We start from the raw sequence: 14,033 nt of genomic DNA on the forward strand, positions 1-14,033 counted from the left end.
CTCATGGACTCACATGTTAAAATTCCTGAATACGGTGTCAGTTGAACAGGCCTAGACACTAGTCAGCAAATGGCTGGAAATCACCGGTCACTGGGGTAAAATGGTTGATGCGTGGTTGGTGGAGGTTGCATAGTTGTAAGCTGTATGTGTATCAGCACACTGTATGTCCTACTCTTTTAATAAAGACAGATGATGAAAGGTTTTATTGATTGCATTTATTTATTTATGACATCTATTTTACTGAATATCAGAAGTAGTAATAGTAAAAAATAGAAAAAGGTCACAAGTTCAACCAGGACTCCCAAGCAGCCAGTCAAGTACAGTTTTCCACTGTGATATTATTCCCAACATCTTTTCGTCTCTTAGGTTGCTAACAGAAACATCTTTGTCAAGAATAAAATCATCGTTTCATTTTCAGGTGTGAAATTTAAATACCAGAAGATAAAAAAAATATATCTAAATATATAAAGAAATCCAGCCAACATCCAAATCTGATGCCAAAATAACAGCAGCATATAACATAAGCTTTTAAAATAGAGCTGGTTAGATGGCATTCTTAATGAACCATACTGAATCATCACTACTGTCTACTTTGAAGGGTTTTTCATCAGCAAAACTCATTTACTTTCACTATACAAGCTGTAAATAAAATTAAAGGTAATTACAAACATCAGCAGTAAACTGTAAAACTATTTTTACCGTGCAATATGTAATTTATGTCCAACACATGCTGCAAGCCAGTAATTATTTTCTTCAGATTATAGTGCAAATTACTTAGAAAGCAATGTCAGTTTATCCTCTACTTCATGCCATATTAGAAAATTATTTTTTTCCAGCATCCAAGCACCACACACATTTAAAATATTTGCATGTTAACAAAAGAAAAAAAAAAAAACAATGCAGCAAAAAGAAATTACACAAATAGCAAAACGTCCAGTGTGCTCAAGTTCCATCAGCGATAGAGGCACATAGTGGTGCTTTGGTACAGGTACATGTAGGCATCACAGAAGAGACGCTTTGCTACACCTTTCATATCTCGAGGTGCCTGGTTGGCCAGCTCGGAGGGGGACATTTCCAGGTATTCACCAACCTCAGGGCAGGGCTGCACCTCTGGAATGTTGTAGCCATCCATCTCTCCTGAACGCAATACACACAAGTGAGCCAAAATGCACTCAGAGCTAACTTGTGTATGCATATTAAACATCCCGCTTACCTTGTCTGTCTGCCATGCTGTCAAAGAAGATCCAGTCCTCAGTGTTTGGTCCATATTTGACGAAGGACACATAGTGGCTTGTCTCGATGCAGAGCACAGCGAACAGCTCCATTTTGTCTCTGATCATAGTGTGAGGGTTTTTACGTCCAACATAACCCTTTGGGATTTCCAGGGATGCTGGTTTATGGGTGCGACGCTGAGGATGGGAGTGCACCTGAAAACACATACACACTATTAGACCTGTAAATAGTCACTATTTTATATCTATATAGCCACTGTTAAATTTCACATTAGTAACTTTAGTTCATTGTCTATAAATGATCCCTAAACCAAAGGAGATATTTGAGACAGCTCTGTAATGTTGTAAATAAAGATCCTATAATAGTATAGACACAATCCCTACAATCAATCACCGATGAGCAAGCATTTGGTGACAACATGAAGGAAATAAACTTTTTTGTTAAAACAGTAAGAGACCTCCACCAGGACCAGGGTGAATGATGGAAAGAACGAGAAGAGAGAAAAGAGGAGCACAGAGAGACCACCAACACGAAACAGGACAAAACACAAAATACATCTCCCCAAACAGCTTTAGCCTAGCTAAAGTATGACATTATTAGCTATCTCTGCGTCCAAATGCTCCTTTAGTTCCCAAAACCAAACAAGCACTGGGGCACCATTAAAAGTTTTTTAAAAAGCCTCAGATTCTTTCAATTCCAATGAAATACCCAGTGGGACATTTTCCTAGGCTGGAGGATCAGGGGAAAGAGAAGACAGAAAAGAGAAACACTGGAGAGACCACTAACAACAACTGGGAAAAAAAACACGCATTACAGGTCCCAAAGCACATGAGCCCTGTGCAAAAATGTAGCATGAGGGCTAAATTGGTCTCAATAAAAATATATGTTGATGGTTTATTGGCAGAGACAAATTAGACCATCTGGGAAGAAGATGGCGAAAATGGATAAAACATGAGCTGAAGCAGTGTTTTAAGAGAAAGACTGTAAAGCCTGAACCTTCAAATATATGCTGAAAAATTCCACATTTTTGAAAATGGTGTGTTTATCGAAACTTCTAACAAATAAAATATATATATAATTTTTTATTTATGAGTTTTAATTTTTATCAAATTTGATTCAAATAGCATGTTTGCAATTTATTGCTTAAAAGTGTATTGTTAGATGTATTTAGGTTTTTCTGGCAAAAAATATGACACCGATGTTGCTGAAGTCACAAAAACTAATTTTCCAAATATCATCCACTTGATGTTACAGAGCTAATTGAAAATGTAACAAATAAATTCAATAATAAAATTGAAATTGAAAAGCTGCTTACAGCCTTCCTTTACCACCATCCAGTTTGCTCTTCCTGAATGGAGTGCTAACAGGTGCTCCAGAAGAGCTTTCTTGCACATTTTGCAGATCATTGTGCTTTGTTGGAGATTTTGACTTTTTACTAAATCACCATCAGAGCCTCACACTCAGCTCTCACTGTTAGATATGTTTGGGCTTCAGTCATTGTAGTCATGGTGTTGCTATATCACAGATATTGTGATGTGACATCTTTATATCATGTAAAAATGTATGTATTCAACAACATGACAAGGCACAGCTCTAGTCACGCACTACATCATCACTTAAGTGGATGACCTAGTTATCTGTGCACGTCCTTCATCTGCTATCTGTATGTATAAGAGGAAAGGAGGAAGACTTCACATACACTAGCCTACACTAGTTGATGTCTGACAAAAATTAATTTAAATATTTCATAAAATATTCAAATTTACGCACAGTGTTTCATTTAGAGGCTTGATAGTATGCCACTGAACTGATATAATGTTTCAGCAGTACTTACTAGAACCAACAGTTAAACAGCAGATGGTGAGCAGGTGATGTAATGCACCAAGAGCAGAGTTAATTAGCTGCTGTTCAATTCAGTGCACAAACTGATTCAGAAAGCAGCCAAGCATAGATTTTTATACATAGACAAGCAAAACAACACCATGTGTTGCAAATCCAGATAAATACACAATATTATACACAATAATTATACAGTAATAATAAAAAAAATCAAAACAGGTAGCTAACAAATATCTCTCAAACCAACTGGGATTTCGGTCTAAAATTTGATGACCTATATTAAGTCAAAGTTCTAGTTTTAGTGCATGTTCAACACTGACAGACCACTTGTTTGCAGTACAGATCAGCCTTGATTGTGATTTTATTTGTTTCCTCTCTATATCTGAGTCCTAACTCCTAATAGCAGCTAAATCTGATGAAACTGTGGTGAGGTGGGAGGTTTCACATGGAGAAATGACATCAATACATTCCCTCTACAGTGATAAATTAAGCCAAAGACAAACAAAATGACTCAGGTGTTGAAACAATGTGACAAACCTGTTCTGAACACTTCTTGCAGAAGACTTTGAATCCTGTCAGGCTGAAAAGGGGATCTTTAAAACAGTCGACGCACTCAACCCGTGCCAGGGTTCCACACAGCATGCACTGCTGGGGACCTGAAAAATACACCGTGTGTTGTATTCACTGTGTTAAATTACTCTAGTCGCTGTGAGTTTGTATGCTTAATCTGACCTTCAGAGAGGAGGTCAGTGACATCCAGCTCCAGAGAGGGAATGATTTTGTCAAACATCTTGAATTTCTTCCCAAAGCGAGGCATCTGGAGGATGAGGCAGGACGGCACCTGGAGTGATGGCACGATGAAATAAGATGAAAGACCACACAGACTGAATACACTCGTGATCAGATTGCAGGTGGTCTGCTCAGAAAGCTTCCCCACAGAGCCATCTACTGGAGAACCAACCATTACAAGTCTGTCTATTACATGTCTGTGAGAAAACAGCTAAATCATTTTTGGATTAATCTGTGGGAAAAAAAAAAAACAGTTTCCATTTTTTTTGTAACTGAAATATTAATATACAGGATTGTCCTTCTATTCTGATAAATATCGTTATATTTTTAATTGTTAAGCAATAAAACAAAAGTGAAAGTGGGACTTTAAAGTTTGTGCCTAACAATGAAGTGCTCTCACCTCTGCCAGCTTAAGACCTGCACTGTGGAAGGAATGTTCTAGTAGCTGCTGCACTGTCGGCAGAACTAGTCTGTGGTTCTGGTCCAGGAAAATCTGATAGCAGTAACTCTCCTGCACTTTACCCGCAGCTGATCTAAAATGGGAGAACACGCAAGAATAGTGTGCATTCCAGGTATGAGTCTCAAAATGCATTATACTATACAGTACAGCAGGAGCCAGTAATTTAGCTATAGTAAGTGTACAGTTTTAGCAGAGGGTCCAGGGCGAGAATGTGGTGCATGATGACACTGAGGAACTCCTCTGGATCTGAAAGACAAAAGTAACATGAATACTTCAAACACAACCACTTAAGACAAAACAAATGCCTTCCAGAAAAGCTTTCCCAAATAAACAGACCCTTCTCATCTGTGGTGAATGATTGGCTGTAGCCGTGTTTCTGCAGCTGCTGTCGTAGCTTCATGATGTGTCTTCCTTCCACAAAGCCGTTACTGCAAACGGCACACACAGAACTTTAATAACACCAAAAATGAAATGCAATCCATGTGACAATCTGATCAAAACACAGACCTGCGGAGGGGGTTGACTATGTCATTGAGCAGTGTTCTCTGTATTGGGGCATCTTGAGGTGTTGTTGATTTGAACAACATGGAGTCCAACACGGAAGAGCAGGAAAACAAACTGAAAGCAAAGAAAGAAACTAAGTTAACATAAAGAACTGCACATTCCCTAACATTATGGATTTTTAAAAATATAATAAAAAGTTAGACTGGAATCCTTTCAGTATGCAGTTAAAGAAACTGCTTTCATACTTAGATTTGCTATGTTAAATGCACAACTGGTTTCATCTCTGTACCCACACGTTGAATGTACAGTACACCATTCAATTGCCGTAGCTGGTATACCAACAATATAGTAGAAATGGAGACACCATCAGACAATTTCTAACCAGTAGAAGGAGGACAAGGCATCTGCACTGATGATGATGTCAATGCTAGCTAGCTAGTTAGCTAATAGCCATTACAGGGAAAATAGTTTGTTGGGGAAGCTGTGCATTATTTAAAACTGTTAAACCACAGGATAATAATTTATTATGCTGACCTGAAGAGGGCAGCATCCATGTAGCAAGAGTTACAGTGTCCTTGAATCCCCTTCATTTGTCCAGTCAGAAGCAGCTTAACCTGCTCTGTGCTCATAGGCGGAACAGTCTGCAACTCAGCTGTAGTGTGGTCTGTTTGATCCACTAAATCAAAACATAAACACCAAATGCGGTTATGTATATAAACAGATAACAGATATAATAGATGTCCAAATGGTTGTTGTAAAGTGTGTGCTACGCTCAGCTGTTGGACAAACTTGCAACTGCAGCACTGCATTTAATGATGCTGCTAAAAATGCTTAAAAAAATACAAACAGTAAACATTACTGATACTTTATAAAGAAAAAGACAAGTATAGAGAAAGACAAAATAGAAATGCATGTTTCAAGTAAGTAAAAGGAAACAAAGCTTAATTTTTGCAAACTAATTCTCCCTCTGCTGCCAGAAAAGTACAAACTCCACCAAAATATGATTTGTTTTGTTTTGTTTTTGTTTTTTTGCAGGGGTCACTTAAGGCCAGTCAGATGTAAACTACATGGGAGAAAGTACCGGGTTACTAATTACATCTACAGGAGCTCAGCTGTGGAGCTCCTGGCAGTTTTTGTGCTGATGTTAATGCCAGAAGAACTTTGAAACACAACAGAGCCACTTAATTGCTGTGGTTCCTAAAGACATGCACTTTGCAAGAATAACACTTATAGATTATCATGGAACATCTAAAAGAGGAAGAAGTTCACAAACTTGCTGGAGTGGTGGCATCCTATTACAGTGCTACACTCAAGTTCAGTGAGCGCTTTAGACCAACAAATTATTTCACAAATGTTTGGAAAAACAGACTGCGTGGCTAGGTGCCCGAGTCTTATATACCTGTGGCCTCTTGAACTCAAAGATTAAGATTAAGAGGTGTGGTCTAATACATTTTTCCATATAGTGCAGGTTTGTCCATCCTGTACTAACCAGTGTCCTCAGGCTGCATTTTCTCTTTGTGATTGGATGATGTGCTCTGAAAGCGTGAGTCAGGCCGGCATGAGCTCAGCTTCACAAACAGGGCTCTCTTCATAGGACAATCGAAATAACGCTGACCTTTAAAGGTACCATCACTCACTCCTTTGTCGTCTTCCTGCAGATCAGAATATGGACTGATTATACCAATGTCTGAAATTTAACCCAACATTAGACGCAAACTAAAACACAAATATGCAAAACAATTTTAAATGATGATGAGTAAAGACTTACCAGTTCCAAGCCAACCATAGTTTCACTTCGATCAGGCAGCTTGCCTATCCAGCGAACAATTCCATATGTGTTGCCTAAACCCAGAGTCACTTCTACCATAGAGTTCAAACTCAGACCCATATAGAGATCATCTGTGTCAGCCTCTGGGGTTGTGTCGACATCCATGTTCTCTAACCCTGCAATGGAAAATGTGTTTGGCTCAGGCATGATGCAAATGAAAAAAAAAAAAAAAAGGTTTTACCCTTCTTCGTGTAAAAAGACCTCAAACCTGCAGTCAGCTCTCCTTTGATAACATCTTCTAATGGAATTCTAACTTCACCCCCTGTCTTCCCAGATTCATCTTTGTCCTGAAAACACCAAGAAACAAAGGAAATATTACTGTCCTATACACCGTTAAATCTGCTGAAGAAAGCCTCAAATTTTATTAGAGATTCTTAAGAAAGTTTGGTTGTAACTGTAAACTCAAAGATAAACACTAGTCAGTCTGATGAATCTAACTTGAGACTGTGGTCTTTGTATCTGTGTTCTGCCACTTGGATGCATTTTGTAGAACAAATATCCTAAATTCAATTATATTATTAATCATTAAAAAATTAAGGCATTCTGTTACAAAAGTTCATTTTCACACACAGAGCAGCTGTCAGTCGAGTGACCCGCACAGAATGTGAAGCTGGGTTTCAGCCAGTTAGACCCAGTTTACAGTGGGACTCTGTAAACAAAGCAAAATCCATCAGTCCAGCAGTACACCATACTGTATGGCACAGCTGAAGCAGTAAAGTCATGTACATGTGTGTCTGCTTTAGGTTCAGACACAGAGCTGCTGATGCAAGGACAGAGAGGTAAATGCTTTAGAAATGCAATAGAAATGTAATTAAGTGATTTATTTTACTTGAAGAAATGATGATGTAGTAAAGCTCAGGTGTGTTTCATAACAAAGAGTCTGCTTACAATTTAAACCGGTAATATTTTAGTCTCTATTATTTGTTATTATTTCTTAAAAAAACCAAAAATCTGATTTTGTAGAATAATCTATGTGGATTCATGGCACAAAATTATGTTTGATTTGATTTTGGAATAAAAAAAACTGGAATATTACTTACTGTGGAGATCTGAACGAAACATCGTCCATCCATTTCCAGTAAAGCCAGCACCATTCCATGGCGACATTTATCATCGACGAAGTAAGTGACTCTGTCTCCCAACTGTAGCCCTTCTGTCTGAAGGGATGGCTCTTGGACAGAGGGTAATAAGGAGCTGACTCTGTTGAATGGGGCAAAAATTCCACAGTTTTTGTCACACTTGAAATATCTTTCATTCCTATAGGTCCCATCACATCTGCCCTTTCCTCTGTCTGCTCCCTGCAGAAAAAGAAGCAGAGCACATTAAAACTGATGTCACACAAAACCTCAGTTAAATTTCCCCACCAGTCATTCTGCCTTGCAAACTGCAATCATGCTGTGCAGTTGTGGAGTTGAATGGCTCCACCTGGTTTGATAATGTGAGGTTTTTACATTTATATGATTTCAAAGCACATCAAGATTAATACAGAACTCTAACAGGCATCCACCATGATTCTGTGCTGAGTCAACAAGCATAATGTAACAGTAACATGCTGTTTTACAAGAAATTTTGAAAGACTTCAAAATAGTGGCCTTATAAAGAAATGCATGCTTTTTCAGCATAATGTGGTGCACCCTTTCAACTTTTGATTGCTTGTGTTGTCAGTCTCCATAAACCACTCCAGATTGACAAACAAAGTAAAAATACTCCCAAAATGAATTTAAGGGTATTTTGCTGATTGATTCAAATGTATAATCTTTACAGACTGTCTCACAATAGAGAAACTTATTATGGTTCACACTGGCTCTGTCAGTTGTCCTTGATATATTTTCACAACTTGATATGTTTTCACAATTTCATTAACATCTTTGTAGACCTGGTTGACCAGCCAAGCTAAACCAGCACATCAATAATGTAGTAGCTCATGCAGCTCATGATCTATCACAATTCATTAGTACCCATGAGATGACAATCGTGACCTTGACCCATAGTACGATTTGAGTTAACACCCATTAGGTGCTCAGGATCTTGATGGACATTGCCAAGAAAACCTCTTAGGATCTGAATCCAGTCGAGGTTCTCAGAAAATAATTGTTTAGAAAATGACTGTGCAGCCATGCTTTCCGACCAACTGGGCTGAGCTTGAAAGAAAAATTACAAGGGAGAGTTAAAGAAGATGTGCCAAGCTTGTAAGATTATTTTCAAGAAGACTCACTGCTTTCAAAGGTACTATAATCCAGTGCTGAGCAATGGGTCTGAATTTATGGATCTGGTAATGAATCACTCTTCTTTATTTATTTATTTATGTTTAGAAATGTATAAATCACTTCAAAAACCTGCTCTTGCCATTTCATTGTAGGGTAGTATTTTGTTATCGTATATTGTATCGTAACAAGTCAAAAATAACAGTTTTAATAAGTCTGAAACACAAGCGTTTTTCTAAATGGACTAAAATTTTAGAGGCCAATCGCCTGATTTAACAGCATATTTTTTGTTTCCATGAATTTTGTGAACACAACAAACCCAGTTCCAAATACTATCACTTTGCTTGGGGGCAGAAATATTAAACCAAAATGAAACCTAAAATATGTGTATGCATTGTGCATTCACCAGTAGGAGTAAGATTTAAAAAACAAACAAAAAAAAAACAAAACATCAAACCTGTAGTTCAATTCCAAAAAAAGATCCTGGTACGGGACAGGTAAAAGATGCCTCTGTTATGGGTCCAATGTAACGGATGATGCCTCTGAGCTTCTTTCCAGCTTCCTCCACAGTCACTTCACTGCCTATAACAAGTTGTATTGCTGCTTGCAGATCATGTCGCTCTTTGAAACACCTCAGCCTCTCAGCATCATCAGGCAGTGCCTGCAGCAGCCCAACTTCCTCTACACACAGCTGCTCCATGTCGTTGGCCTCCAAGTCATAGTCCATTCCAGAGTAGTAGTTAATTAAACACATTCGTAGCTTTAATGGAGGGGGGGATTTCTTGATTTCTGACATGTACTTATAATAAGGCATGAAAACAATACTTCCAGCTTTTGTGAAAGAACTCCGTTCAGACTTTTTTGTTAAGATGAAGTACACATTTTCTGTTGATGCCATGTTGCCGAGCCAGGTGATGTAAAGGGGTACCTACTGTACAGAGACACACAAAAAACACACACACACAGCACAAATGTGTTGTTCAGTGTGAACACAAAACAAGAAAACAATATACCTATTATCAATTTTGACACCAGCACTCAAGCTAGCTCGCTAACGAGCTACAATGTCAACTCTACAAATAAGCAGAGTTCAAACTGAAAACGGAGCCAACATTGTTTGTAATTCTAAACCTTCAGACCGTCCGCATCAGTCTCTCCAGCGAGTATTTATTTAAAAAGAAACCTGCGTGTTAGTTAGCTTTACCTTCAATTATTCAGCAACTTTAGAGGTTTCTTTCTGTCTTCTTTCTTTTTGTTTTACGTCCAATCAGCTGCCTTAACTTTCACTTCCTCTTTCATTTCATTTCGCAGCAGCGTCACTGGTATTTTGTTCGTGACAGTTCATAGAAACATTTTTGGACCAGACGAACAAACTTTTGGCCAAAAACTACTTCCCTGAGTGGAATTGTAAACTTCGTAAAGCGCAAATACAGAGATGCTTCCGAAATGACGGTAATGTTTTTAAATCGGTTGTCAGCCAGCTGCTCATCAACGACAGGGGACTTTGCAAATGAAGCCCTCAGTACAGTCTTACAGACACCTAATGGCTTTGTCAGTTGAATCTGAAAATCCACCCTCAAGAATGCTGACTGCATATTACTATTCATGTACTAATATGATATTAGTACATGAAAATTCAAGCTTGTTTTTGTCACATTTTATAAATGCGTGCATATCAGATTACATTCTGGGCAATTAATTATCTTGTGGTGGCTCTGCCTTTGGAGCTTCATTTTATTGTTATTGTTTGTTTTTGTAGCTGAAAGTCGGTTCATAGTTTGTTCAGTCATTGTGTTTGTTCTCACTGTGATTTCCATACAAGAATCAATACAGAAAAGTGGTCTTTTAGTTGTATTGTATTTAAAAAAAAAATGCATTACAATCAACGTGCCTGAATGAATCTGGTTAATCCAGGCACAGTAAAGGGAGTCCTTTGCACGGAAAGTAGTTTCTGGAAAGCAGGCAGCCGGTTCTTCTTGCTCAAAGCACAATCATGCATTGCCTTAATCAGGTTATTGTTTACAGAAAAGTCATTTAGACCTATGGTCTAATTGCGGTCTATTGTGTTTTAGTAACATTTTACGTCTCCAATAAAATTAACCCTGCTCACCACAGCAGTAAATAAAATAAATAAACCAATAAGAAAATTCTACTGCCCCATTCTTACGCCCCAGTTTGAGTTAAATGTCAAGCCTGTAAGTCAATACTGAGGATAAACAGCGTACGACATTCTTCAGACTGTGATTGGTCAACATGAAATACGTCATTCTTAAGGGCGTCGCAATTTAATGACGAAAGGTTGTAGTCGTAAACATGGAGGAGAGAGAAGCACTTAAGAGACAAATTGAACTTTTACAAAGTAAGTCTCTCCCGGTAAATGTTGACTATTGTAGTTGTTACCGGCGGGCTAACAAAGGTTGTTATGTACTTTAAATTCACAGCTGCTTGAAGCTTGTCGGTCGTACGCTTTTTGTTGAAGGTTAACAGTCAGCGCTGTGCCACCTCTACGCAGTAACATACTTTTTAACGGTATTCACGTGTCTTAACAGAGCCGTTAGTGTCCTTTGAAGAACGCTTCCTGTTTTCCTTTGGCAGCAAGTAAACGGCTGTTTATGTCGGTGTCAGCTCCAGATAACAGCATAAGGTTTCAGTCCTGTTTATAGTCCCCCGCACTAGTGATGACAGCACAGCGCAATAACAAACCTGGTTTTAGTTACTAACTTTAAGGCATAGTCGTAAGTTAATTTACATAAAGTACTAAAATAGTTATTAAGCATTTGCTAGATAGCATGGGGGTAGAGAGGAAAACAAGTGTATAATCCTCCAGAAAAGCATTAAAAACTCACTGGTACAGATTTTTCAAGTCTGTTACTCGAAGGAATAAGAGTTATTTGAAAGATGTTCTCTCCTTCCTGACACTGGTCAGGCTCACATATTGCTCCAGGATTTCCTATAGTGATCTGTAGAGTAAATTCAGAGATTAAAGGATGGAGTATTATGAGCCTGTTCCACTGTCAGTATGCTCTGATGCTGATTTGCACTGTCATAATGTTCCACTGTTATATTACAATTAACTGGGGAAGTCAACAGTCACCAGGACCTAAAATCTGAATGTTTCCAGTCATGTTTCCAGTCATCAATCTTATTTAGCTTACATGAGTAAAAGGTTTTATGATATTTCCCTCCAAAAAAAGAATTAAAAAACAGACAAGATTTCTTCTCCCTTAAAATAATTATACTAATATCGCCGGCTCTGGTACTGTAGAATTTTCTGACTGGGTTTCGATTCATGAAATTTAGGATTTAGGTATAGCACTCAAAATATCATATTCCTTATTCCTTTTGTATACTTTCTTTGTGTTATGGTTACTATCTGACCACCTCTGTGTTTGTATTTTGAGTTGCACACTAAACAGGGTTAAAGGTGATTGAGAGTGATAGATGGTCTCAGGACACAGTCAACCGCAGATAGACTGACAGACGTTGTTGTTAGTCCAGATTGGAGGGCATACCTTTTAAGAGTTCAGTGTGTGGAAATCCTGCCAGCTTAACCTGGAAAAGTGAAGTGATGCCATTGACTAAAGAAAATATATATTTTTCCCAGTTATTTTCTCTTAATTTGCTATTTGTTTTGTTTTGTTTTTATTGACAAATTTGCTGTTTTTCATTTTTTTGGAAATTTCCAACTTTAACATTGTCAATTTTATTTCTCAGAATATTAACTCGCATCTTACCCATTATTTTTTTTCTTCAGTGTCACTAATATGTGTTTGTTCTAAACAATAATAAAGTGAGGAAATTTTTTAAAAAGTATAAAAACAAAAAATACTTTCTCCTTATCAGTGCCTGTGTCTCTCTAACCAGTCAGAGAGCTCTGTACATTACACTGTGTTGCTTGCTTACATTGCTTTTTCACCAAAAGAGTTATGGAAATGCTAATTGAAGAAGCTAATCAAGTAGTTAATGTAATAGTCAATTAAGCAGCTAATAGGAAATGGAAATGAAATTGAGGAGCGGAGTCATTATTTAAATGTCAGAAAAAACACATTTGTATTCCTAATTTGCTTTTTTAAAATCCATTTACTTTATTTGAAAGTCATTTTTTATTTTTGTTTTGAATTCAAAAATGTCTTTAGTGAGATTTTTATTGAGAATTATTTTTTTCCATTTAAAGCATTTTATCAATGGATTGATAATTAATTTAGAAATACAAATTTGTAAATCCTCCTTCTATTTTATTCTATTAAATTAACAAATAACATGAACTTTATTCATGTCTAATTAAATAATAGAAGTTCAAGTATATATATTTTTTTCATTTGCTAATTCATATTTGATTGTACAAGTAATTATTAAATCACAAAATGCTTTGTTTCAATGTCTGTGACGCTTCTGGTGCTCCATAGCTGCTGCTGTGTTGGTGGATTATCAGTATCTGCCGTTATTGATCCAGTTGATTGGGATTGGCCTGATTAAGTGTGTCAATTGTGGATATTTAGCTGTTGTCTCATGTCAGTTTTCCACTGACCAAATAATCATAACTAACAACTTTGAAAAACATTTAAAACAGGTTATTTATTTATTTGTTGGTTTCTTTTTTCGCCTGACAGAAAAAGGTGAAGGAATAAATATACCATACAAAATACATTAATGTAAAAACATACAGGTATTGGGTGTCAAGTTCTTCTTTTAAACTTTAATACTGATAACAGCCCAGTATTTCACAATTTGTGGCGTTCTACAAATTCTAAGAGTGACCTTCATAATACACCAAGTCATTAAAATGACGATAGCGGGAGGTTTTTCATTTAATCTTTTATCTCTTTCCATCTCATAACCATGACATAACTATAACAACCATTATCACTTCTTTTTTTCTTTTCTTTTTGATTTAGTTTGAAAAAGAACGAGTAATACATTACATCAGGTTAAATAAAGTGCACCTGGGTTCCAGCAGGTTCTTACAAAGTTGCCAAACATTTAACAATGAAATCAAGAATATTAAGGCCATAAAATGTGTTTTATTTTCCAGAGATTTTCTTTAGGTGTTACATTTTCAGATGTTGGCCACTGTAGGCTAAGCAGCCTGACGGAAGCCCTCTACAATAAATGGTGAAAACTACAAATCAAATTTAAATTAAATTCTTAAAAACATAACTTAGAATTGAGAAATGGG

The 14,033-nt window shown here is 37.1% G+C and overlaps 2 protein-coding genes across 3 annotated transcripts in view; one reads left to right on the forward strand and one right to left on the reverse strand.

Moving 5' to 3' along the window:
• Positions 1-214: 214 nt before the first annotated feature.
• Positions 215-10,321, reverse strand: cyldl (cylindromatosis (turban tumor syndrome), like). The gene is made up of 15 exons (XM_063501112.1): positions 10,062-10,321; positions 9,315-9,788; positions 7,694-7,951; positions 6,862-6,940; positions 6,594-6,769; positions 6,315-6,477; positions 5,360-5,501; positions 4,829-4,939; positions 4,658-4,749; positions 4,504-4,567; positions 4,262-4,394; positions 3,805-3,913; positions 3,610-3,728; positions 1,214-1,427; positions 215-1,137 (listed from the first exon to the last, which is right to left on the reverse strand). Exons 2-15 carry the CDS (start codon positions 9,753-9,755, stop codon positions 953-955), a joined length of 2,286 nt encoding a protein of 761 aa, XP_063357182.1. The 5' UTR covers positions 9,756-9,788; positions 10,062-10,321; the 3' UTR covers positions 215-952.
• An 815-nt stretch (positions 10,322-11,136) lies between these two features.
• The window catches only part of zc3h3 (zinc finger CCCH-type containing 3), a 68,514-nt gene continuing 65,617 nt past the window's right edge, over positions 11,137-14,033 (forward strand). The window contains exon 1 of one of the 2 annotated variants that reach the window (XM_063460549.1): positions 11,137-11,216. In XM_063460549.1, coding sequence (XP_063316619.1) covers positions 11,171-11,216 — 46 coding nt within the window. In that variant the 5' untranslated portion in view covers positions 11,137-11,170. Of the gene's footprint in view, positions 11,217-13,908; positions 13,970-14,033 lie in introns of those variants that run through there. The other variant, XM_063460550.1, reaches the window with a different exon arrangement.

Source organism: Pelmatolapia mariae, linkage group LG17 (assembly GCF_036321145.2).
Source record: "Pelmatolapia mariae isolate MD_Pm_ZW linkage group LG17, Pm_UMD_F_2, whole genome shotgun sequence".
In the NCBI taxonomy this organism is placed as follows: domain Eukaryota; kingdom Metazoa; phylum Chordata; class Actinopteri; order Cichliformes; family Cichlidae; genus Pelmatolapia; species Pelmatolapia mariae.